We start from the raw sequence: 26145 nt of genomic DNA on the forward strand, positions 1-26145 counted from the left end.
AAGGGACGGGGAAGGGTTCAGACAGATGCACGGTGTTTTCGGGTAGACCTTCTAAACATATTATTCTATCTGGCAGTTCGAGGGATGGGTTTGGCCATTCCAGTAATGCAGGTGAAGATGGAGAGGCGCTCTATTTGGGCAATTAGATGGAGGGAAGAGAGTGGTTTGAGGAATATTTGAGAAGTAAGATTAGCAAAATTGGTTGATGGATGATTTACATGGGGCCAGGAAGGTGGATGTTGGGGTCTGGATCAACCTGGGTCCAATCAGGAACACCGAAACCACTCCGTACAGCCTTTCAAACAGAGGGGATTAACGCAGGGATTAGTTCCATCATGACGGAAGCCAGCTAGAGAACAATAGGCAGCTGTTAGCCCTTCTCCGATGGAGGGTCAGAGGCAGGAAGAGGCCTGCAAGAGCCCAGGGAGGGGATGGCTTGGGGAGGGGGAGGCAGAGAATGCTCCTCTCTGGATGCGGCATTCCGAGGGAGGGAGAGAAAGGTCCCGCTTCCCCTTTCCTTTGCCCTCCAGTCTCGCCAGTGACCCCCAGTGGCCAGACACTCGGGGACACCAGGGTGCCTGGAAAGCAGAAAAGGGCAAGGATTTGGTCTGAGCTCCAGCAGAGCAGCCAAGTGGCCAACAGGGCAGAAAAAGAGAGGCAGCTTAGGGGAGGCAGTGGGGAGGCACCCGTTTCTGGGCGGGTATGGTGAGTTTGAAGTGCTTGTGGACCCTGCAGGGAGATGACCAGCAGGCCCTTCCTGGACCACCATTCCAGAGATCGGGGGAGAGAGGTGGGCACCTGCACATGTGCCATTTACCGGGCTGCAGGCATAGTTAGAGTGGGGTAGCCACGGCCATGGGCTGGGTGTCTCTTACTTCAAAGAAACATTTCACTTTTCTTTCCAAAATGCTTGCATCGTTTATACTCCCAGGGGTGTGCTTCACGTTCTCTCCAACATGTAGTCTTTTTAATTTTAGCTGTTCTAGTGGGTGTGAAATGTCCCACGGTGCGGTTTTAATTTGCATTTCTCTGGTAACCTTTGAGAGTGAGCACTTTAGGAAAGGCCCCCGTGAACATATCTCAAGGAGATTCCATTCTGAGGCTTCTTCGAGAGACTCTGAAGGGGGAGTTAGGGTGGGAGTGTGGCTGGCCAAAGGCTCCTCCCAACTTCTGGGGCTCAGATTACATCCTCAAGCAGGATGGAGGCCTGTCAGGCAATTCATCTGTCACTTCACCAGAATTTTGGGGTTCCCTGAGGGCCTGAACTACAGGTGTGAACCTGGAGCCTGACGAACTTGGGTTGAAACCCTCACATCACTGCTTGCTTGCGGGGATGGTACACTCAGTTTTTTCATCTGTAAAAAGGGAACAGCATCTTTTTGTAGGCTTGCCATGAGGATTAAAGCATCTCACGTGGGCAAAGCAGTCGACTAGGTGTCTGAGACATAGTATCAGCTCAGCAACGGAAGCAAATGTCTTCAGTGTTGTTAAGAGACCTGCTGGAAATCGCCTTTATTCCACAGATGAGGAAAGGGAGGCTTAGGTTAGTTAACTGTCCAAAGCAACCTGCTAATTAGGGCAGCTTTGGGATAAAACCCAAGTCTCCTCGTTCCCCTGCCAGCTGCCACTCCTTCCAAACTGCCCCCACCCTTTACTCATTCACCGATACATACTATCAGGCATGAGACCTGTCTGTTTGAATCATGGTTTGAGGGCACAGAGGGGATCACACCAGGAACAAATCTCAGTTTGAAGCTCTTGGGATTCTTAGTCTCAGGCTCCTACAGTATTGTTCCTGTTTGTTTGCTTTTTCAAGACACCAGCACCCACGTAGCAGTCACCACAGGGTGAATGTTGTCCCAGTCACACCTCTCGTCACTCTCCATCCCCATTCCTGGCTGCAAGGACTGTGTGGGGCGCGGGGTGGGCACGGAGACTTGATCTACGGGGGTTCGCCCGGGAACTCACCCAGCCCGCTCCAGACCTCCCTGCCAAGACAGACCAGGCTGATAGTGTTGTGTGCACAAGGCTGTGGTTCGGGGGCGGGGGGTGTCGTTTATTCCCACTCTCTGCCTCTGTGAGAGTGCCACGGGCGGTCAGGCTAGGAGCCGCTCCCTCTCCCCCCTGCCCAGAACGGGAAGGAATGATTCAGGTGAAAAGCATTCTTAAAAATACTGCAGAAGCAGTACGTCATTTGCAAGCGTTCCACCAAAAGCTTAACGTAAGCGTTACAGGGTAATGCTTTTGGAGGTCAGGAAGGGGGCGGGAATTACAAGCGCCCCCCCACCCCGGACATTTCAAAGGTCAAACGCCACCACTCCCCCTACTCTCCCACCCTTCATCCCAACAGCTTCTTGCTTGGCCTCCCGTGGCTTTCCTGGGCCTGCTGCCCTCATCGCTCCCCGTCCGTGTCTTGGTCACTAAAGGGCCCTAGAGAGTGAGGCCGAGGCCCCGCGCCACGGGCTGGACGCGGAGTGTGCAAAGCACCGGGTACGAGGCTGCGCCAGGTGCACATCCGCGTTACGGACCCGGAAGCGGACGCCTCACGTGCTCTCCGGGAACACGCCTGGCTCCGGCCAAGGGGGCGGGGCGTCTCTGGCTCTGCGTGCTTGCGTCATCGCGTAGGCTGGCGGGGCCGCGGGGTGGAAGGGTGACGTATAGGCTGCATAGAACGGCTGTGGGCGGGCCCAGGGAGCGGGGACGCAGCTAGCCCCGTCTCTTAAAGCTGCCACGACCTTTCGAGTCCAGCAGCGCGGGCCGCGAGTCGCGGTGCCTTTAAGCGTCGCCGTGACACGTGTGTGAGGCGCCCGAGGCCCGGATGGTGCGTGTGCAGGGCCCTGGCGGAGTAGACGCCAGCGCCGCGGGCCTGCAGCCGGGCCCGCCGAGGGCCGGGTAGTCTGGGGCCGGGTCTCGGCGGCGCGCAGGCCGAGAGAAGACTGCGCGTCCGGCCGGGTGGAGGGCTTCCGCTGTGCCTGGGGCGCGGGAAGGTGCGGCCTGCAGGGGGGCGCAGCGGGGGAGACGTGAGCGCGCGGCCGCGAGGGGCTCGGGGGCCGGTGGGGAGGTCCCAGGGCTACTTCGTTAGCCAGGAGTTCGGGGCAGCGCTGTCCGTGAGGGGCTCGGGGGGCTACGGGGAGGGCCAGGGGCGCGGGGTCCGCGAGGGTCTCGGGGATCTACGGGGAGGGTCAGGGGCGCGCGGTTCGCGAGGGCTCCGGGGTCCACGGGGAAGTCGGGCGCAGGGTCCGCGAAGGGCTTGGGGGGGTCCTCGGGGGGGGCCAGGGGCGCGCGGTCCACGAGGGGCTCGGGGGTCCACGGGGAGGTCAGGGGCGCGCGGTCCGCGAGGGTTCGGAGGTCCATGGGGAAGGCCAGGGACACGCGGTCCACGAGGGTTCCGGGGTTCACGGGGAAGGCCAGGGGCGCGCGGTACGCGAGGGCTCCAGGATCCGCAGGGAAGGCCCAGGGCTGCGCAGTCCTTGAGGGGCTTAAGGGGTCCACAGAGAGGGTCCGGAGGCATGCTCTTTGCTGTTCCCAGGGAACGCCGACCGGTGGTGGAGAGAGCTGCCCCAGCCAGGAGCCCCAGGGAGTCCGGGGAGGCAAGGGTCTGTGTCGGTCTTGGGCATGGTGGTTACCCAGAGAAGCATCACTAATGCAGGACCCAGACTTTCTCTGGAATGGCTTAACTCAAAATCTGGAGGAGGCTGTTCTGTGTGGCAGTAGTGCTGAAATTTTTTTTTTCTTTTAGTAAGAAATATGGGAAAGACTTATCCCTGGAGAAGGTAACCTTCGGGGTCATGGTCATGGTGAATGTGAGTGGATGGGGACAAGCTGTGGGATTTTAAAATAATCCTTGTACTGGTGGGTAGTGTTGAGTCTCCCCTGGGGTACTAGGAGCTAGACAGAACACCATTCTAAGACGGAGACAGATGAGAGAGGAAAGCATCGTGGCCAGCCTGCTTTCTCTAAGAGATGCCTAGAATCAGGCCTCCAAGGAGAGGGAGGCTCTGCTTACTCCTTCCTGGCTGGAGACTGGTGTTCTGCAAGCTCTGCAGAAGAGCGTGGAGGCCCCTGTGAAAGTGCCCCAGGGAGGCCCCGGGCTCTGTCCATCTGGGGCTCCTCCCCCACCCGCACGTGGTTGACCCTGTGAGTCTTGAGTGCATTTCATCCTGGAAAAGTGCATTTAGAGGGTGGAGGGAGAGAGGCTATGCTTGAAGGGTATTCTGCAGATGCTGTGTTTGCCTGCTGTTGGAGGTAGAGAGATGATGGGAGAAGCTGAGCTGTTCCTGGACCTTGGAGTGGAGGAAGCATCTTTCCCGGTTTTTGAAGAGCGTTTTGTCAGATACGTACATCAGAGGGCTTGCTGACGATTACAAGGATGTTTTTCTCTGGGTTCCTGCACGTCAGAGAGAGATGAATTTTTGGTTATTGTTGATGTTTTGGGTGGAATTGATGACATAGAGGTTGACCTTTGTCAGAACTTGAAAAATTGTTCAAAATCTCTGACTTCCACATTGAGGGGTGGGCTATGGGATAGATGTTCTTTAAATTACTTCTCTTGAAATAAATTGGGTTATATCTCCCAAGTTCTGTTTATCCCCTTGCTGTTTGGTTCCTGACCATTTGCCCTTGGACCCATGTCCATCTATGTCCTCACCTGTCCACAGTGAGGTATGAGTTTCGATTAAGACAGGGATATTGTAAGGAGATTTTTGGGAGACTGGAATCTTCCCCTTACAGATTGGCTTTCATTCTGAGATCATATTCACTATGCTTCCCCTTTATTTTGGTGTTGGTATATTTTTATTTATGGATATGAGGCATGATGATCTGAAATTTGCTGTCAACAATGTGGGGACAGGAGAAGAATCAGGAGGGGCCTACATAGTAATTAGTGACGCTGAGTAAGGGAATCATGGCGGTCCCCGTGTTGTTTCACCGCATTGTATATATTTGAATGTTTTCACAGCAGAACATTTTTTTAAGTATTTTCATTTTATGTAATCATAGTGATTTTGGATGGATAAAGAAAAAAATCTGTACTTAGCAAAGTGAAAATGTGACGATTCTTACTGCTCCTTCGATTCCTTTTGTGTGTGTGTGTGTGTGTGTGTGTGTGTGAAATTCTACTGGTTTATGAAATCTGGAAGTTGGAGGTGAGGAGGTTATTAATTACCTCTCGCTCTTTGGAAAGTGATTTACACTGGAGTTCACTGAAGACTTTTGTTCCTTGGACTTGTCGCAGACCTGAAGGTTAAGATACTGAGCCAAGGGCAGTGATTTCTTATCACTCACTTTGTAGTAACTTGTAGCTAGTCCGTTCAGCTCTTCTCCACACTCCCTCACTCCAGCACCATCCGCGCTCCCTTCAGCCCGAATGCCGATCGTCCAGACAGTCAGGCTTCCTGCGCTGTGATCGCGCCGCGGACTGAGGAGATAGGGGAAGAGAGCGGCCTCACGGGGTGCTCTGTTCACCCCACAGGTTCGGATGCCCATTCTGAACGACGGACTTGCAGCTTTGCTGATTTCACGGGGCACAGCGAGGAGCACGCGAATCCGAGGGTCCCGCACTGCTCCTGCCCGGTCTGGCCCAGAACCTGACCTCATGCTGCAGCCGCAACACGCCCAAGTTCAGGTGTCCCAGGTGAGCCGGCGGAGGCCTCGGCATGGTTTTCCATTTCTCCAAGCTGTCGGCTTGTCACCTAGCAGTCATTCTTCAGTGGGTGCGAACACTTCGCCAGTTCCCCTCAGGAAAGGTTCTTTTATTTCCTCAAATCAAAGAATTTGTGCTTGCTTTTTAAAAAGTAAGTTTCTTGTATTCTTTGCAGAATTTTTTTTTTCAGATTTTATTTTTAATCTCTGCGCCCAACATGGGGCTCGAACTTACAGCCCCAAGGTCAAGAGGCGCACACTTTAAGACTAAGCCAGCCAGGCGCCCCTGCAGAAATTTTTTTTTTAAGCTTTTATTTATTTATGTGACAGCATGCGCACACACAAGCAGGGGGAGCGACAGGGAGAGGGAGAAGCAGGCTCCCCGCTGAGCAGGGAGCCCGATGTGGGGCTCGATCCCAGGACCCTGGGATCATGACATGAGCCGAAGGCAGCTGCTTCACCCGCTGAGCCGCCCAGGTGCCCCCCTACAGAAATTTTTGTAGATAAAGAAATTTGACCTCGGGAATGAGATGCTCCATGAGGGATAAATTCGAACAGTTTTATAAATCCTTTCCCTGAGTTCGGGGATCCGCCTGCCTAATCCGTGCCCCTGTGGCAGGCTGGATGCTGGACACCTGAGGCGGTCCTCATTTTCTAAGAGTGAGCAGTTTAAGGAACGTATTTCTTTTTTTTTTTTTTTTTTTTTTTTTTTTAAAGATTTTATTTATTTATCTGACAGAGATAGAGACAGCCAGCGAGAGAGGGAACACAAGCAGGGGGAGTGGGAGAGGAAGAAGCAGGCTCATAGCGGAGGAGCCTGATGTGGGGCTCGATCCCACAACGCCGGGATCACGCCCTGAGCCGAAGGCAGACGCTTTAACCGCTGTGCCACCCAGGCGCCCCAAGGAACGTATTTTTCTACCTGTGACTCAGATTGCCCCTGAGCTCTGGCTGGGTGGTTGAGCTGAGAGGGAGCGCGTCGCAGTCAGAGGTATGGACGGGAGTCCTGCCCGTTACCACTGCCAGCAGCTGCAGCCGGCTCTCACCTCGGTAACCTCAAAACCACCCGTGGTGCTGCTTTCAGCCCCTGTTTTCCTCAGAATGGGGAGCCGCGAAGTCACAGTGGTTGTCCCTGGAGTTTATAGCCGATAGGTGAAGGGATAAGCCAGGCCTGCCGCACTCCAGCTGGAGCTGTCACTTCCCTCTTAAAGTCCGGGTGTCTCGTGTGTACCATTCCAGTCCTGCCACTGTCCTGTCTCTCCTCGCTCACCTTCAGAAGGATCGTCTGTACAAGCACTGTCCAATAACACAGGCCGTACATACAACTTAAAATTTTACAATAGCCATGTTAAGAAATAAAAAGCCACTGAAATTAATTTTTACAACATATTTTATTTAACCCAATATATGTAAAATATTATCATTTCAGCACGTAACCAGTCTCAAAATTATTGAGATGTTTTACTTTCTTATACCGAGTCTTTGAACTGCATCGCGTGTTTCGTGTTTCCGGAGCCGTCTCCGTGCGGACTCGCATCCTTTCAGTGATCACACGGGGCCTCTGGCGTTCGTTTCGAAGAGCGTGGCCTGAGCAGAGAGGCGTGCTCCCGCAGCTCACCAGGCTGATTGTTTTGTGATATGGATTTGTGTGTGCAGCCAGAGTGTCTTAAGAGCATCAGTGTTTCCCTGTTCCAGGGCGGACATTAGGAGCACATGGTCACCTCTTGGAGGGGCAGCAAACCAATGCCCATAGTCCCTTACCGAAGACACGCGTGCCGCACATGCCCCTGTTGTCCCTTTAGTGCTGTTTGTGAAAGCACCTTCTCTTTGACAGAGGCGTGGGGGACTCGACTCTGTCCAGGTGGCTGGTAATACGTCTCCATGTTTTACACTTCCTTTGTAGGGTTGGCGACCAATCCAGGGAAGCTTTTATGTGGCTAGCATCCGTAAAGAGCAGAGGGGATTTTCAGAGAAGTGAGGCTCTGTTCCTGGGACCCAGTTACTCATCGCTCTGTGTTCCTGCTTGTCCCCGCAGTGATGCACCATGCCAATAGTCGAGAAATTGAAGGAAGCCCTGAAACCTGGCCGCAAGGACCCGGCTGACGATGGAGAGCTGGGGAAGCTTCTGGCCTCCTCTGCCAAGAAGGTCCTTTTACAGAAGATCGAGTTCGAGCCAGCCAGCAAGAGTTTCTCCTATCAGCTGGAGTCATTAAAGAGCAAATATGTCTTGCTGAACCCTAAAACGGAGGGAGCCAGTCGCCACAGGAGTGGAGACGAGCCACAGGCCAGGAGACAGGGTACGGGCACACGGTGGGCTGGCAGAAGGGGTCTCACTGTGTGTTGACCAAGTGGATGGATGAAGTGTTGACCAATGAGGAGGAACAAAAACGGAATGTGCTCAGAGAGTTGTGAAGCTTCTGTGGGGTCCATGGCTCTGTAGTTACAGAAATAATGGTACAGGGTTGGTCACAAAGAGAGGTGTGTCCTTAGGGAGGCCTTGGAACGTGTGTGTGTTTAATAGGCTCAAAAGCGGGGCTGGGAAACAAGAAATGGGCTGGGCCTCAGAGTGCGGAGGCTCGGCTCCAGCTGTTCGTTCTCTCAGTGTCGTCTCCTCCGTGGAGGGCTCCTTGAATTCCAGACCCAAGCAATCTGCGGGAGCCACGGGATGACTGGGTTTTCTCCTGGGCTTTGTAGTAACTTCCAGTCAGCGGGGACCCCGGTGACCCTTTGACACTGCATCTTGGCAAGTGTATGCTGAGCGCACCTATCAGCGATTCCTTTTTCGTGGTCCACCTGTGCGGAGACTGAAGCCCTCCTCCCTCCCCTGTCCCTTTCTCTCTCAGGCAGCGAGCATGCGTACGAGAGCGGCGGTGATGGTGTCCCTGCCCCACAGAAAGTGCTCTTCCCCACGGAGCGGCTGTCTCTGAAGTGGGAGCGGGTTTACCGCGTGGGAGCGGGGCTGCACAACCTCGGCAACACCTGCTTCCTGAACTCCACCATCCAGTGCTTGACCTACACCCCGCCTCTGGCCAACTACCTGCTCTCCAAGGAGCATACTCGCAACTGTGAGTGTGAGCCGGCAGCCGGGGGCGGGCTGGGACTCGGGGGAGCCGGACGGTCTCCTGATGGGACAAACCCGGGCGCCCGTGGTGCTAGCAGCCTTCGGCCGGGTCAGACTTAGGCGTGAAGTCCGTGATGGAGTAACTGATAAAACCTAAATCTGACATGTGCCCACTGCAGGCCAGGCCGCGGAAGCCAGTCACTTGGGTAGAGTGTTGGTCCCAAACTGCCAAAAGGGAGAAAGGTGTTGTCAGAAAACAAGTCCAAAACGTGTACGTTCCGTGACTACACATCTGGTATGGTGCAGTGTTCTGTGTACGTTATAAATCATGCCCCAGAGGAGAAACGTAAAATGGGTAAAGATGAAATAAAATGTCACTTACCAAAACTGAAGAGAGTAGAAAGCTTTTAACTATTAAATTGGTGGTTAAAAATCTTCCCATGAAGAAAATACCAGACTGAGATGATTTATGGGTGAGCTGTATGAACATTTTGAGAAACACATTGTTGCAATGCTTCACAGATCCTTCCAGAGACTAGAAAGAGAGAGAACCCCCAGCTCATTTTATGAGGTTCTTATAACTTGGGTAACAAAATTACACAAGTACAGTAGGAGAAAGAAAAATTACAGCCCCATCTTACGAGTGTAGTTAACAAAACGTCTGGACAGAATACAACACGTTCAGTAGTCTCTTAAACACTGTGAGCAACTCGTGTTCGTCCTAGTGATGCAGGGATGTTCTAATATCAGAAAATCTCTGGGGACTCCCGGGTGGCTCAGTCGGTTAACGTCTGCCTTCGGCTCAGCTCATGATCTCAGGGTCCTGGGATCGAGCCCCACGTCGGGCTCCCTGCTCGGGGGGGGAGCCTGCTTCTCCCTCTTCCTCTCTCCCCTGCTCTTTCTCTCTCTCTCTCAAATAAATAAAATCTAAAAAAGAAAAAAGAAAAAATCTATTAAAAAAAAGAAAAAGGAAGAAAGAAAATCTCTAAGTGTGACGGTGGAGAGTACACAGCACGACGGGTGAAACGGGTCCTCCGGAGGTGGGCCTGCTGGGGGTCCTGTCCTGGCTCTGCCCCTAAGTGCTGTGATCCCTGAGAATGTTAACCTTTTAGAAGCTTCCTGTTCCTCATCTGCAGCGTAATAGTATCATCTCCCCAATGGAGCTGTTGGGAAGCCTGAATGAGGTAGGTAGAGTGCTCAGAATAGTACTTGGCACTTGGTAAGTACTACGTAAGAGACTGCTAATTTTGCTTCCTTAATTACTGTATCAACAGATTAAAAGACAAAACCTGAAAATAATGCCCCCAAAAGAAGTTTATGATAAACTTTTAGCAAAGGAGCAGCAGGAAGGAGCTTCCTTGTCTTGATAAAGGGTATCTACCAAACACGACGACTAAAGTATTCTAGATAGGAAAATATTGGAAGCATACCCTTCAGAATACAGAGCGAAACAAGGGTCTCTCTCGCCACTTGTGTTAGGATGTGTCGGTCCTAGCCAGAGCAGTGAACTAGGGGACAAAAGGAAGGAGCGCGCTATTGTTCCTTGAAAACGACAACCCTGCATTGAAAAGCAAGAGAATCTATAAATGAGAAGGTTTGCGATGTGACCAGATACAGCATCAACATACAAAAAGTTAGTTGAATTTCTTTATGCCAAAAAACAAGGAGTTTTTTATAAAAATTTGCTACTATAAAAGAAATTTATAATCACAACAGAAGTGATGAAGCCTCTAGACCTAAAGTTACCGAGCAGTCCTTCACTGAGGGACCGCGACACACTCATCTGCGTACATGAAGACAGCTGCCTTCAGAGGGAAGCCTCCCTGTTATAAAAAAGTCGATTCTCCCCAAATTAACATAGCTCCGCCTGATTCTAAAATTTATGTGAAAAAGGGCAGAGGACCCCAAATCACCAAGACACTTCTGAAGGAGAATATGAGAAGAGAGGTGCCCTACCAACTGTGAAGTGTGGGCAAGTTAGAGAAATTAAAGTGTCATGGTGTTGGGTCAGGGAGGGGACCTACTGACAGCGGAACAGCGTAGAGCCCAGAAATAGACTGCGTCCTACACCTGGAGGTGTGGTGAGTGCTGGTTCTCCATGTGTCTCCCATTTGAAATTCATGGAACTTTAAAAATGCGTTATAAATTTAATACCAAAAGCAAATATTAGGCTCTTTTTTTTTTTAAGATATTTATTTGAGAGAGAGTGAGAGCAAGAGAGATCACAGAGGGAGAGGGAGAAGTAGACTCGCTCCCGAGCAGAGAGCCCATTGTGGGGCTCATGACCTGAGCTGAAGGCAGATGCTTCACCGACTGAGCCACCCAGGCGCCCCCAAGTATTAGGCTCTTATAACAAACATGGGCAAATATCTTTCTGACCTTGGGTGGGAGATTTCTTAAACAAGACTCAGCACCAACTATTAAAGAAAAATGACAGATTCAGCTGCATTGAAGTTAACGCTTGTTCCCAGAAAAGACTTAAAAGGAAAACAGGGAGCTATGAACTGGAGGCAAAACCCAGGACACATACCAGCAAAGGATCGCTACCGAGAATGTGGAAAGAATACAGGGATACCAACAAGGGAAAGACATAAAAAAGTAAAAGAAAGTCATGAACTGACATTTTACAGAAGAGGGAACTCATGGTCAGAGTACAGGGAGAGATGTTGAGCCTTGCTGGGAATCCGGGAACTGCCATCAAAACCACGACAGGTACCACGCCACGCCTTTGTGATGGAGGCACATCCAGAAGCCTGGCGGTACCGAGTGTCCACATGCAGACGAGCGAGAACCTTTTATGCTCCCCGGAACGGGCGTTCTCTTCCAAGTACCCGACCCGCCGGCAGCTCTGCCTGCAGAAGGGCTCGGATACGTGCCCGTCAGGACGCCTGTGTAAAAATGTCTGCAAGCAGCAAATTGCAAGCCTCTCGGGTGCCCATCAACAGAGCGGATGCTCGCATCACGGTCGAGGCCCATGAGGAATGTCACGCAGCAGGGCAGGGGGAGGAAGGACCGCTCCGTGCGTGGGGCTGAGTCATACGGTGAAGGAAAAGTCCCAGAAGACCGCAAACAGCGTGAATTGCTATTTATAAAGTTGAAAAACAGGCGATACGGTGTTTAGGTATACACGTATGGGATAAGGCTTTAAGAAAAGTAATTTTTTTAAATTGGTAAACAGTGAAAATCAGGAAATCAGGAGAGACGCAGAGGCAGGGAGATGGGAGCACGAGAGGAGCAGTGTTAGGGTAAAAGTGGATTGTGTGATGTTCAGGGAGATGCGTTATGTTACTTTTTTTAAATGAGTGAAAGATGACGTGAAGGAAGTAGCATTCTTAGACATCTTGCGATGACCGTGGTGGCTCTGTGGTGGCCGAAGTTAACACACTGAGGCACCGTGCCCGTTGCAGGGGAAGTTGGTTGTAAATCGCTCTTTCCGGTCGTGACTTTGGTGATGTCGAGGGGGTTCTGGGTGGACTTTTAGTAAGACTCAACTGGGCTGTCTTTGTGGTTTTCGTTTTTTTTTGTCTTTTTAAGACTTTTTTTTAAGAGAGGGAGGGAGCACGTGGTGGGGGGAGGGGCAGGGGGGAGAGAGAGTCTCAAGCCCACTCAGTGGAGGCGGGGCTCGATCCCACGTCCCTGAGATCATGACCTGAGCAGAAATCAAGAGTCAGACACTCGGCTGACCGAGCCCCCCAGGCGCCCCAGCGCTCTGTTTTCTCCTCATGACTTCGGTGAGGAGACGCTGCTCTCCAGACTTAGGGAGCCCTGCCATTCCTTGTTCACCCTGCTTCCCTGCACAGCTGCCCTCCAGTTCTGCTTCCTCGGCGGGACCCTTGTCAGCGTGGTTAGGGCTGACGTCGGGAAAGTGGGGACACCCGGAAATCCCCGTACCCTGCACCCCGTGGCAGCGAGATGGGAGCAGCCAGGATCGGCCCCTCTTTGTGGCGGGACGTGTCACCCTCCCTCAGGACGCCTCTCCTGTGAGCGCCCCAGTGTCCCTGAAATGCTAGCCGTAGTGTCTCAGCTTTCTCAGAGTAGAAGTATCAAGAGAAGTCTTAGTATTGGTTTGCCTGTCCCCCCGTGGCTCTGAGAGCGGCCCCACGTGGGCCCGGGCTGTGCTCTCGCCCTCGAATACATGCTATTTGAAGACTCGAGGACTCTGGGAAGTGTGACCCGGGCTGCTGTACGCGTAGCCCAGAGCGCCGATTCCTGCCTGCGGGAGCGCTTCTGCGCCGGGATCTCGCTAGAAAAGAAAGACTTGATTTTTTAAGTATTTTCCACACCCAGTGTGGGGCTCGAACTCACCCCTGAGATCAGGAGTTGTCCACTCCACTGACTGAGCCAGCAGCCGGGCACCCCGAAAAGAAACACTTGATGTAAAATTTGCAGGAGGATTCGGCTCTGTCCTTTTGGACATTCTTCTCCAAATAGAAGTAGCAAGGTCCCAGAAGTCACGCATTTGACTTTTATGTTCTGTTTTCCTTAATTACCTGAAGAATGTTTGTCCACATGCCGCTTAAATCAATCTTGCTTATTGCCGGGGGTTTGGGAAACCGTGTTTGAGGAATTCCAGGCTAAAATTGATACTTGCCCTCTTTGGGAGTGACAGTTTATCAGGCTGATGGTCTGCGGTGTTGTGCGTGATCATTCGAGGCACGATTCCCACGCAGCTGTCACAGTACTGTCCTCTCCTGAGTTAGATTGGGGGCGGGGCGCTCCGTTCAGCATTTGTGAATGCTTACGTTTACGTTCTTTTAAATAACATTTCAGTTTTTTGCCTAAATTTGAGCCCCCTCAGCCATTATTGTCATTTTAAAAATAAAAGTAATACATGGATATGGTTGGAAGAGTCCAGAAAGCTCTGACATGAAAAGTAAAAACCTCCCCTTGACGTAAAGGCGCTCACATAAACCGTTTTCCAAGATCCCTCCAAAGGGGTAGTGTATATAGTAGCATTTTTTTTAGCTAAAAACTTTTTTCTACTATGATACATACACATAATGTAAAATCTACCACTTTTAAAGTGTTGTTTTTTTTTTTAAGTAATCTCTACGCACAGTGTGGTGCGTAAACTCATGACCCCGAGATCGAGTCTCACGCTGCACTGACTGAGCCGGCCAGACGCCCCAGGATTGACCGTTTTTGAGTGTACAGCTCAGTGGCTTTAAATGCATTCACATTATCGTGCTACCGTCCATCTCCAGAGCCCCTTCATCTTCCCAAACAGAATCTCTGCCCCTTAAACACTAACTCCCCGTCCCCATCCCCCAGCCCCTGGTGCCCACCATCCTACTTTCTGTCTCTGTGAACCTGATGACTCCAGCTACCTCGTTTAAGTGGAATCGTACGGTATTGGTCTTTTTGTGACCGGCTGACTTCACGCAGCGTCATGTCCTCAAGGTTGTCCGTGTTGTGGCAGGTGTGAGAATTTGCTTTCCTCTTTAAGGCTGAATAATATTCCACTGTGCGTGCACACTACCGTTCTTACCCGTTCCTTTGTTGGCGGACACTTGGCTTCTGTGTTTTAGTTCTCGTGAAGATCGGTGCACAAGTGCCTGATGAAGACCCTGCTTTCGTTTCTTTCGGGTGTTAACACAGAAGTGGGATTGCTGGATCATGTGGGAATTGTGGTCTTAATTTTTCGAGGGAGCGCCCCACTTTTCCCATAGCCGCTGCAGCAGTGTGCATCCTCAGCAACGGTGCACAGGGAGGGGTTCCGGTCCCTCCGCATCTTTGCCCCCACGAGCTATGCTCTGTATATAAATACTGGCATCTTTATGTGCATGCGATAAACAGGCTGCACGCTGTCTCGTTGTTGACTTTGAGGTGGGTTGAAAGGACTGGGTGAGGAGAGCTGTTGCACGGGGGAGAACGCCGGTTTGTGGTGCCTTTTCTGTTACGACTGGGTCTGCTTGGGCGGTACTGTAGTGCGTGTGAGACAGCAGTGGCTTGCAGAACTGAAGAGGTGCTTGCCCTCGGGCCCAGAAGTCTGTTGTGGGTGGGTGCCTCCCAGGAGGTTGGACACAAGGAGAGAGGAGCAGAAACATGGAGGGGTCCGTGTGTGTCAGCGGAGAGCCCGTAGTGAACCGTGGTGTGTCCATGGGGTGACATACTCTAGTCTACGTGAGGGACCCAGAGCTGCGTCAAAACTGACCGCTGAGCAGGACGTCCGGCGTGACTTACGTAAAGCAGCTTAAACACACGCACTGTGTGGGCGTGTGCACGTGTGTTAGCCCAGGAACTCCGTTGGTGGGAGCCGTGGGGACCCCGGTGGGGATGGCGGGCGGCACGGGAGACTCGCGGTGACGGCAGTTGTCCTGTGCAGACGCCTCAGCCGGCTTGGAGCTGCGTGGTTCCGGCTTCGTACCGCTCCTCGCGCGTGGATCTCCTGATCGGCACAGGTGAACGCGCGCGGCCCGCTGCCCGAGGAGCCGCAGCGCTTCAGGCCTGGCAGGGCTTGGCGGGCGCGGCCCGCGGGCTCCGTCTGGCCCACGTTGTGGATCAAGCTCTGCCCACCCCGTTTCCGTTCCGTCTGCGGCTGCCGTGCGCTCCGGAGCCAGAGCCACGTGGCCGGGGACGGTGGACTCCATGTGTGAGGCGTGAACGAGGGGTTGTCGGGAAGCCCTGAAACGGGCTCCCTTACCACGTGGTACGGGTTAGATGGTAGCGGAAACGTTGTTCCAGGCTTCGTTTTGCAAATCAGTCTTACTGCTCTTCTTAGTAACTGGCTCCAGGGGCCCGGGGGCAGCTCACCCAGGTGGGCAGCCAATGCGGGGTGGCGGGTGGGGCCGTGTGGGGGCGGGGCAGTGGGCCGCGGGGGCGCGCTGACATGCGAGGACCGCCCCTCCCCTGTGCAGGTCACCAGGGCAGCTTCTGCATGCTGTGCCTCATGCAGAACCACATGGTGCAGGCCTTCGCCAACAGCGGCAACGCCATCAAGCCCGTCTCCTTCATCCGGGATCTGAAAAGTAAGAGTCCGTTCCTGGCCGCACAGCAGCCAGACCCAAGGCTGCAGCGGGCAGGGGGTGCCGGGGGGCACGGGGAGGAGTCCTAAGACCTCAGGTCACAGGACTGTGGCACACGTGCCGGCGCAGACTGAGGGGCTGGTGTGGGTCTGGGTCGGGGGGAGGAGAGTGCTGACCTCCCCTTGAAGGATGGGGAGGCTTGGGCCAGGAAGGGGGCAGAGGCTGTGTCTTAGGGAGGCAGGCGAGGCCGGGGCTCTTCTGAACAGCCCAGGACGGGTTAGCACAGATTTCCTGTTCACTCGGTAGAAGAGATGGGTCACTTGGTTTCTGAAGCCTTGTGCGGCATCCTTGTGACCCGCTTGTGCTCTGTGCTGGCTCCTGGAAAACTAGTTCGTCGGTGGGTTTCCCATTCTTAGTGCCTGGTATTCTCCCGCATCCGTGCTTTGCTGCTAAGTAGGGAGAGTGCAGGCCCTCGGGTCTCATTGAGAAAACGCCTACTATGAGGACTTGGGGTTGGGACGCACAGTTCATGCAGAGCTCTTGATTCCCTCGCTTGCCGCTTACCCCTGGGACTGCGGAGGGGGTCGGTGATAAGCACAGCAGTGGGTGATTCGGGGAGAGGCATGAGTTCTTCCCTGCCAGTCTGATGCTTCTTTCTTTCCTTAGAGATTGCTCGGCATTTCCGCTTCGGAAACCAGGAGGATGCACACGAGTTTCTCCGGTACACCATCGATGCCATGCAGAAGGCCTGTTTGAACGGCTGTGCCAAGTATGTGCTTCCCTTCACCCACTTTCCCTACGGGGCTTCAGACCCCTGCTGCCGTGGGGGTGACAGAGGTGCCATGCGGAAGCCAGGCGTTCTCCATAGATACCTGTGTCCAGGTGTCCTACACCTGCCGAGACCCAGATACGGGACCACTCCTGCGTCCCGGGACATGGCCTCCCCCAGGCCCCCTCCTCGCCAGGGGCGGTTTGGTGGGCCAGGCGCGAGCCCTGCCCCAGCAGCTCGCTGCAGGGGAGGTGCTTTGGCAGATCTTTCTGAGGGCCTCTGGCTGTTGTCCTAGACTCTTCCCATCTTTTAAAAACCATCTCATGGTTTTGATACAGAGGGTGGGGTGGTAGGAGTTTCAACATCTTTATGAAAGCACGCAGGGACATTTGAGGGTGGGAGGTTTTTAATTTTTGAGGCTTCATTCTGCACGGTTACGATGTCTTCATTTTCACTTTGAAAGCAGAGACAAACGCATGTGACAGGTTGCTGACTTCATGCCGCGTCTTCCCTGTTGTGAGACAGTTATGGTCAGGGATGTTTTTGTACGAGTCCTGGCTTCTGGGTTCAGACAAAAGGAAATAGGCAGAAAATGCTCTCTGTTCCGAGGCTGTTGCCTTGGCTTAGGGTAGAACTGAGTCATGGACTCTGGAAATGCCCGTTAAGCAGCTTAAGAAACATCCGAAATGTCCTTCAGCAAAGTCGAGTTGTAGCAATGATCGTGGGAAATCTCTGGTCTCCGTGATGAGATTCTTTTTAAATCCTGAGAAAACTTCCCATGGGTTCCTCTGGCGTCTGCCCCTTACTATGCTGAAGTGTGCAGTGAGGTCACATGCTCTTTCCCCTCATCCCTGCAGGCAGGTAGACGCTGGGTCTGCCCTTCCTGTGCCTCTCCCTGCCCCAGGCTGTAGCTATTGATTTCAGCTCTTTGCTGACGCCTCCTGTGTGCCAGGCACTGTGTCCACACTGGGCACTTCCAGGTGAAAGACTGGGTTCTCTAGTTGGAGGAGCTCGGAGAGTGAGGGGGGGAGGCAGATACTGGCCAGTGTCTACAAGGTCATGTACTAAGTGCCGTAGTGGAGGGACTCTGGGAGCCATTCCCAGGAGAATTCTGCTTTGCTCTTACACGAAGGAGGCCTCCAAGGAGGAGTCCCCCCAGGGCTCAGATGAGGGGGAGGGAGGAGGCAAGGAGTGTGGCTGGTCCTGGGCGAGGCCTGCAGAGGCTGGTGGTGAGGGCGTGGCCTCCCTGCCATGCAGGTGGGTACAGCACGTCCCCGGCAGGGGTTCCCAGCCCTGGTCACGCAACAGAATCACCTGGGAGGTTTTAGGACAGCAGGGTCAGTGCCATGCCAGCCTCGTTACCCAGACCCTCCAGAGGTGGGAGATCCGGGAGGGATGGGCGTTAGGTAGGATGTATAAGTTTGGGGATTGGGCCTGTGGGTGGAGAGGAGTCCGTTTGTGGTCTGGGCAGCAGGGCAGCTGGCAGCGAGCCTTTCATGGTCCGGAACACAGAAGTGGCCGTGCGTTCGTTGGTGGAAGGATGAGCGCGTCTGACGTCAGGTGAGCCAGGCACGGCGGGGCACCCGTGCAGGGGGTTGTGGGATGCTTTCCACACACCCGTCTGCGAGAAAGGTGTCGCCACTCTTAGTGAAATGAAAAAAAGTAAGAGTCACATCAGCTGAATGATTCAATTTCATTTGCAGGTGGAAGCGACTTTTTTTTCCCTTCTGGTTTTGTTAGAGATTTTTAGTTGAACTTGTGAGCAGAGAGTATTTATGATATTTCTACTTCGTGGAGCTTGCTGGTGCTGGCTTTGTGACCCGGTGCGTGACGGGCGTTTGTGCGTGTTCCCTGCGCAGCTGACACGGTGTGCTCTCCTGTTGGCAGGGTAGCTGGGTACGCATCCGCGGGGAGACCTGCCGGCTGTCTTCCCTGCCCGTGCTCTCTTCCTCCCGCCTCGGTCTCTCACTGGGACGGCGTGTTCCGGCTCCTATCGCTGGCAGGCACCCACCTCCTCGTGCCTCCTGGAGCGTTTGCTTTGTAAGCGTGGCTGTGGTCACACATCCGCAACCATCACATCTTTGTTGAAAGCCCATTTCTTTCATAGGCACGTTCAGCCCCTTTGCATTTATTGTGATGACTGAAGTTTGGTCTTGACCCAGCCGTGATGCTGAGATTTACAATTATCACACGTGGTACATTGGCTGTGTTTCTTCCCCTCTCTGGTTTCCCTTTGCTCGTTAATTTTTAAGCTTTCGTGTGATACTCAGGAAGACCTGTACCTCCGTTTCCAGTGACAGCTCTGTGCGCAGCCTCGTGCATGGCCTTGCCCCTCTCTTCTGGACCGTGATTCTGTGTGTCAGTGTTTGGGGCGGCCCTCCGTCCTTCCCTCTCCTCTCTCGCCCGCCTCTTAGTTGTGTTATCTCTTACCTTGATATGTTCTTCCACGTTCATTCCCACCTTTGCCTCGGTCTTTCCCCCGTTAAATAGGCCCGGGGGGTCTGCCTGTCCTCCTGCGCGGGCTTTCCAGGCGGCCTGCAGTGGGGATTGCAGGGTTCTGGAAGCCTGAGGCCAGTCCCTCTCTTGACCTTGCAAGGACCTTACCGAGAGGATTCAGGATCTTTTTCACTCTTTAAAGTCTGATGGTGTCACTAGGAACATCTTTAGAGCTGATCGTTGTGGTCAGTTTGGCTGGACACCCGAGCAGTGACGACAAGAGGTGGCTCTGCGGCACACGTCGACTCGGGCATCGTGCGCGCAAAACTGTTGCTAGCAGCACGAGTGCGTAGCATCCGAACGCCGCCCCTTGTGGATCGGCTCAGCTTGAGTGTCGTGGCTCGAGGGTGTACAGCGATAAATGAGGCAGACGGTGTACATCGGCGTGTCGTGCTCCGGCGCGGTTTCCCCGCTGGGGTGTGTGCTGTGCCTCCACCCGTCGTCAGCGATGACACTCCGCACGCATCACAGAGTCCTGTCACCTCCGGAGCACGTGACAGTTTGCTTCTGTGTTAAAGGCTTTTGTCAGGGTCTCCGGTCATTGGCGGTCTCCCGCAGGACCACCTTCTCTCTGCCGCCTCTTTCTTTACCTCGACCTCCCCTCCAGCTGCTTTCCAGTCTTGTCATGCCCCTCCCCGTGCTCACTCGAATCTCTTCTCCTTTCGGCCCCTTGCAATTCCTACTTCATTCCCGGTGTGATTTCGTCTTTTCCCTCCACGTTAGTTAACTTTCTCCATTTTGCCCTTTTTTATTTTAGTTGCAAAACTTACGGTGATCTCTCCCCAGACTCTTGTTTGAGGGTCTTTCGGTCAGCATGGGATCTTCTATTGCTCTTCTCGTCTGCCTTGTGCTTGCCTTCTGGGGGCTCATCTTCACCAGACGGGGTGCTGTGATTCTTGTTCACTGTTTTCCTCCGGCACCGCCCCTGGGCCTGGTGGTTCGCGTGGTTCTCAGTCCGGGGTGCCTTCTGTCCCAGAGGCCAAGCGCTGGACGGCCCCTGGTGTGGCGTGTGTCTCAGGACCCAGTGGGCTCCTCCTCCTGCCAGGGCTTCCGGGCGACTCCAGGGCCGCCTCTAGTCCCTGGTCTCTCCCTCAGTGTTCCCCAGACCAGCCTTCATCTCCAGCAGGGCTCCGGCGGGAGTATTGAAGACGGTTTGCTGGACCCCGGCTTTATTTCCTCCTTACGGCTCGTTTGAGCTTTGAGCTTGTGCTGCCTCAGGGTCCCAAGAGCGGGGTCTGTGCGGTGGTTTGCTCCTCCTGTTCTAACGGGCCCAGCCGGCCCGGGGCCCCCTGGATTTCAGCAGCTGCCATCACGTGTGGCTGGCCACAAGCTTCCAGTTTGCACTGAGATTATGTCCTCGATGGTTTGGGGCGTTAAAACGTCCCTCCTCTTGATGAACGGTGGTGAAAATGCACGGTGGCAGTTGGTTTTTCATTTTCTAATTTTGCAAAACAAAGATGTGCCCTTGTGTTGGTTAGTCCTGCACACTGCAGGGGGAGCCCAGGGCAGGGCGCCACGCGGCGTGTGCAGGGGTGAGGAGGAGAGCGCTGGGAGGCGGCACCACCGAGTGCCAGGCCAGGCCTGGGAGTCAGAGAATCGAGACAGGCATCTGCAGAGCCGGGGGCGCAGGGGACGGGCCTGCCGCAGAGGGGAGCGTGCCCACGAGGGAACGGCTGCTCTGTCCGGGGCTGTCGTGTTCCAGCCCAAAGACTCCGGTCACCTGGATTTGTGTCCCGGACGATGACTCTGAGGAGAGCAGTGTGAAGGGAGAGTCAGAGCCAGATTCAGTGGATCACAGGCGGCTACCAGGAGCAGAAGCTAGGGACAGGGTGGTGTTTCCAGAATCTTCATCACATGAACAACTGTGGGGTGTGTGGGCGCTCGGCTTAGCAGCTCCATGGGGCAGGTGAGCAGCTGCAGCCGAGGCCGAGGGCGGCTTCAGATCCTGGCCGGTAAACGGGGCTGGGGGATTTGAGTACAGGCCGGCCTGACCCTGGAGCGCACGTCCTGACAGCTCCTGTCCTGCCAGAAGATACAGAGGTGGGGGTTTTGTGCCTGCTTGCTCCTGCTCTTCAGATAAGGGGCTCAGGCACATGGCAGCCAGCAAGGAGTGGAGCTGATCATGCGGGACAGAGGCGGGGTGAGCTGGGGGTGGGCGGTGGGTTCCAGGGGGTGGGGCGCCTCTGTCCTTGAGACCAGGTGGGCACTAGGTGCGTTTCTCCGGCCCCTCATTTCCTGCAAAGTGGGGGATGAGGTGCCTGCGGAGAGGGTGGGGGTCTTGAAGGTCTGAGGTGGCTGTTGTGGGGAGGGGGCCTGGGCCCATCAGAGCACGTGGCACAGCTGAGGGCCCGCCGAGAGCCAGGGCGAGTGCCTCAGACCCGCGCTTGTGTGGTGGGATTTCCCAGGGGCACGCTGGGCTGGGGATGAAAGGGGCAGGGGGCTGCCTCCTGTCCTTCTCTTGAAGGCTGTGGCCTCGTTTGCAGGTTGGATCGTCAAACACAGGCTACTACTTTGGTCCATCAAATTTTTGGAGGCTATCTCAGATCACGTGGTAAGTGAAGATGTTTTCTCTCCCCCTTTGTAGAGAATATTAACCAGGAATGAGATGAGGATGAGAATATTAACCAGGAAAGACTAGGAGTTTGTGCCCAGGTGGAGCCCCTTCCTGGCGGGCAGACCTGGGGGAGCCACGGAGGCCCCAGCCTCCTCTGAAACACACCCTTACCCGTGGGCTCGCTGCTTCCGGGACGGAGTTTGGAGCAGAATGTCCAGCACGGATAGAGGAGGGCGGCGTTATTTTTCTTCTGAGTTCCTTGCTTCTTCACATGTGGCCTCTGCCGTTCCGCTGGGGACTGGGGCCTGCTGAGGCCATAGTCGGGGCAGGGATGGAGGCCCCTCACCGGGCGGGGCGGTGAGGTGCTGGGTTTCACAGACGTCTCCTTGGGCACTCTGGTGGTCCGCGAGCTCTCTCTCCAGACACCAGAGTTCGTGAGGGGCCGGCTAGGTCTTGGAGACCTGGGGGTGGCGTGCTGGGGGCACCTGCACCCGCCCCACCGCCTCTGTGTTGCGTTGCAGTGAAGTGCTCGGTGTGCAAGAGCGTCTCGGACACGTACGACCCCTACCTGGACGTAGCACTGGAGATCCGGGTATGGACCGCAGCTCCGCTGGGTCGTGTTTGCCTTCGGCCGGGGAGGCTGGGGCGGAGCGGGGAGTCGGTGAGGGCCCGTGACCTAGGCAGATGAAGAAATACTGGGAATCCCACTGCCTTAAAGTAGGCTCCACCATTTTTGCCCGTTGATTTCTAGTCTTCTCCCTGTGCGCATTCCTTTCATTTAACACAGGCAGCTAAAATGCAGCGTCGTGTCCTGAGGCGTGACGGGTGAGCGCACCGTGGACGCAGGGCACAGAGCCGCTCCCGCTGGGCCCCCGTCTCGTTCAGTGCCTGTGGCCGCAGCCGGGTGCGGGGAGCCCTGCAGGGGCCGTGCTCCGCGTCCGCAGAGACGGCTCGGCCGCCCGCTCCCCTGCTCCTTTCCGGGACGGCCCGAGTGTCAGAGGGGGCAGCCGGCAGGCCGGTTTGGAGGCAGGCCGATGGCTGGGATTTGCTGCCTCAGCCTGAAAAAGACCTTCCGGGTGGCATTTCTTGAGTCAGCCTTTTTCTCCCGTTGACGCGAGTCCCTGTTTTTGTCCTCCTCAGCAAGCTGCTAATATTGTGCGCGCTCTGGAACTTTTTGTGAAACCAGATGTCCTGAGTGGAGAGAACGCCTATATGTGTGCAAAGTAAGTTGGGTTTCGCTGCGGCCCAGAGGGCCGGCCGCCCGCCGCGCTGGGCCGCGCCTGCCGCCTCGGGCCGCCGTTCGGTCCCTGGAGGAGCGCGCAGCCCTGAACCGCACGGGTGAAGTGGGCGCCGCGGTTTTGATAGCCGGCGTCTCTTTACGTCCACTTGCCGTGTGCCAGGAGCACCCCTCACCGGGGACGTGGGTCCCAGCAGCGACGGCGGCACGGAGCGGGGAGGGGACCGCACGTGGCCGTCCCGCGTCCCAGAGGAGCCGCCTTCAGTGGCCTCCGGCAGCCACAGCACACGTGGCTGTGGCCCGGGTCTCCTGGGAGCCGCACAGACGACCGTGCGGGTGTCGTAGTTCGGGCGTAGCTCATTCAAAAGCCGTAGTCACGAAGAGTTTTCTTACGTACGCTTTTCAGATTTATTTTCCCGTGCCAAAACGCGGCTTTCCCCCTCTCTAAACTCGTCTCTCCGTGCCCGGGAAGCTGCATGCTTTCCTTCGTCTTCTCCCCCTCGCTTCCGTGTCTTGGGCTTCGCTCACGGCGGTTTCTCTGGGCCGCCCCGCTCTGCGCGTTCCTTCCTGTCTCCCACGCTTGCTTCCCGTGCGCCCGACCTCGTGCCCTCCGTGGCAGAGAGCTTCCTTGTGGCTCTGCGGTCTCCAGTTTTCCCCTGGTCCTCGGTTCCCTGCGCTGGCTGCCCTTCCCTGAAGTCACGGGGGTTCGTGTCTCGGGACGCGGAGGTCACACGCCTCAGCCAGAGACCCTGTGCCAACAGAGCAGGTGTCGCCGTTGGGGGCCCACGGGAGGACGGCGTTCCTCAGAGCACCGGCTGACCCCTCTTCCGCTCACCCTCCTCACAGATGCAAGAAGAAGGTCCCAGCCAGTAAGCGCTTCACCATCCACAGAACCTCCAACGTCCTGACCCTGTCCCTCAAGCGCTTCGCCAACTTCAGTGGGGGGAAGATCACGAAGGTGAGCCTTCGCCGTGGTGTCTGGCCGGCGTGGTCGGCCGCCTTTAAGGAATACCGGCTCCCCACGCCACCCCAGAGCCAGTGACTGAGACTCTCTGGAAGGCAGGGCTCAGGAGTGTGCATGTTTGCAGAACCCCTAAGTGGTTGTCACGCACGGTCAAGTTCAAGAAGCGCCATCTTACTAGGTCTTGTCCCAACCTCTGCCTGCGCGTGGCATTGTCCCGATACAGCAGCTCAAGGTTTCCTGCAGAATGAACGTGAACACTGCACTGTGGGCTCCGATCTACCACGGGCTGTCTCGTGGCTAACATAGGTGTGGTTGTGCACCATGGCTTTTTGTGGCACGTAGAGTAAAAACTTAACTTTTGTACAGTGGCGTTTTATTTTAGTTTATTTTTTAAGTCATTTCTCTACCCCCAACGTGGAACTTGAACTCAAGACCCTGAGATCAAGAGTCAGACGCTCCCCCGACCGAGCCCACCAGGTGCCCTGCACAGTGGTGTCTTAATAGAAGATGTTGTATCATACAAGTGGTTAGAGCCGACTTAGATGGTTTGGGGCAGGGCACTTGTCAGAGCCTCACCTTCCTCACTGGCAGTGATGGGGGCTTGCTTACATCAGCCTTTCCCCAGCCAGTGTTCCGCAGAATGTTTGTGCTGTCTGTTTTTAAGATACCGTATTTTGTACGTACAACTGTATTGTACTTGAAAGTGGTCTGTGCTCAGCTGAGTTTGGGAACTACCAAGCTAAAGTTCAGTAGTCATTTTTAATTGCAGGCCTTCTCAGAGCCTTTATTAATAAGCTGTGTTGTATTTTGAATCTCCAGGAGGGAACTTTATTGTGAAGAATTTTTTTCTTTTTTTTAAAGATTTTATTTGAGACAGAACAAGTGGGCACACACAAGTGGGGCGGTCAGTCGCAGAGGGAGAAGCAGACTTCCTGCTGAGCAGGGAGCCCTACGTGGGACTCAGTCCCAGAACCCTGGGATCATGACCTGAGCCAAAGTCGGATACTCAACCAACTGAACTATCCATGCGCCCCTTATGAAAAATTTTCTAAAGTTAATTGGGGTCCATTCATTCATTCGTTTTACTAACACTTAACGTGCTTACATCGTACCGTGCGTGCAGTGCACTGGGAAGTCAGTGGGACTCAACCAGTGCTCAATGAGATCATTGTGGTTTTGCCCCAAAGAGCCCACATTGCACCTTAATATCTTGGAACTAGTTTTCCATGGGAACACAGTTTGAGAAACTGATTGTTAGGTCTGTTTGATTTTGGGGGTTCTGTATCTGGCGAGATTGGATTGGGGTTCATGAGCTGCTTGTGTGTATTGGCTTTTGAGAGTTCGAGTTTGTCGGTGGAGGGAAGAAGGTGTGTAGGGTGAACACCACAGATCCTCTGTGGACCTAAAGAAGCCGGACACAACCAAGTACATACTCTGTGTCTGGTTCTGTGAAACTCAGGAACAGGCAAAGCTTATCGATGACGACAGAAGTCACAACCATGGGTATTTGAGATGGAGCTGTTCCCCAGGGCGAGAGGGAGCTTTCTGGGTTGATGTCCGTGTCCTGATGGGAACATGGGTTACAGTCCGTCAGTCCGCATTTGTCGACTCGTCCAGCTGTACACCCAAGAGCTCTGTAGTTTGCGAAAATTATACTTCATTTTTATTTTATTTTTTTAAAGATTTTATTTGTTTAGTAGAGAGAGAGCGCGCACACACGAGCGGGGGAAGGGCAGAAGGAGAGAGAGAAGCAGGCTCCCCGCTGAGCAGGGAGCCCGACATGGGGCTTGATCCCAGGACCCGAGTCACGACCTGAGCCAAAGGCAGACACTCAACCGACTGAGCCCCCCAGGTGCCCCTGTGTTTCATTTTTAAGAAGTCAGTGTGTATAGGAACACCGGGGGGGCTCAGTCGGTTGAGCGTCTGCCTTCGGCTCAGGTCGTGACTCGGGTCCTGGGATCGAGCCCCATGTCGGGCTCCCTGCTCAGCGGGGAGCCTGTTTCTCTCTCTCCTGCCCTTCCCCCGCTCGTGCGTGCACGCTCTCTCTCTTCCTCTCAGACAAATAAATAAAACCTTAAAAAAACAAAACAAAAATTGTCGGATTTTGAAATAAACTCTGGCATGACTTTTGTCCTGACCCATGCAGTTACAGTTTTGACTTATTGTGACCATTGGCTCCGTGGAGCGAGCGCCTTTTTCTCTGAAGACCCAGACCTGGGCATCACCTCCCTGTTCTTTACAGCGGCAGGGAGGGCACGAGCTATTCCTCTCATCTTACATGTGGGGCCCACGCAGGGCAGGAGTGGCCGTGGATGCAGGGCAGAGATAGGAGTAGATTGTGGATCGCTTCGCAGGACGGTAAAATAGGGTTCACGTCAGTCGTTTGGTTGGTTGCCTCCTATTCTTTAACCCTTGACCAGGGGCTTCTTGGTACAGAGTTGCTGCAGGCCCCGTCG

The 26145-nt window shown here is 54.5% G+C and overlaps 1 protein-coding gene across 2 annotated transcripts in view; it reads left to right on the plus strand.

Annotated features, from left to right (window-relative positions):
* The first annotated feature begins 2679 nt into the window (after nucleotides 1–2679).
* The window catches only part of USP36 (ubiquitin specific peptidase 36), a 37633-nt gene continuing 14167 nt past the window's right edge, over nucleotides 2680–26145 (plus strand). The window contains exons 1-10 of one of the 2 annotated variants that reach the window (XM_040640100.1): nucleotides 2680–2987; nucleotides 5474–5635; nucleotides 7679–7940; nucleotides 8487–8708; nucleotides 15562–15672; nucleotides 16336–16438; nucleotides 21418–21485; nucleotides 22010–22080; nucleotides 22629–22711; nucleotides 23572–23683. In XM_040640100.1, the coding sequence (XP_040496034.1) occupies nucleotides 7688–7940; nucleotides 8487–8708; nucleotides 15562–15672; nucleotides 16336–16438; nucleotides 21418–21485; nucleotides 22010–22080; nucleotides 22629–22711; nucleotides 23572–23683 (1023 nt within the window). In that variant the 5' untranslated portion in view covers nucleotides 2680–2987; nucleotides 5474–5635; nucleotides 7679–7687. The remainder of the gene's footprint in view (nucleotides 2988–5473; nucleotides 5636–7678; nucleotides 7941–8486; nucleotides 8709–15561; nucleotides 15673–16335; nucleotides 16439–21417; nucleotides 21486–22009; nucleotides 22081–22628; nucleotides 22712–23571; nucleotides 23684–26145) is intronic. The other variant, XM_040640101.1, reaches the window with a different exon arrangement.

This window comes from Ursus maritimus, unplaced genomic scaffold (assembly GCF_017311325.1).
Source record: "Ursus maritimus isolate PB19 unplaced genomic scaffold, ASM1731132v1 scaffold_24, whole genome shotgun sequence".
Lineage (NCBI taxonomy): Eukaryota > Metazoa > Chordata > Mammalia > Carnivora > Ursidae > Ursus > Ursus maritimus.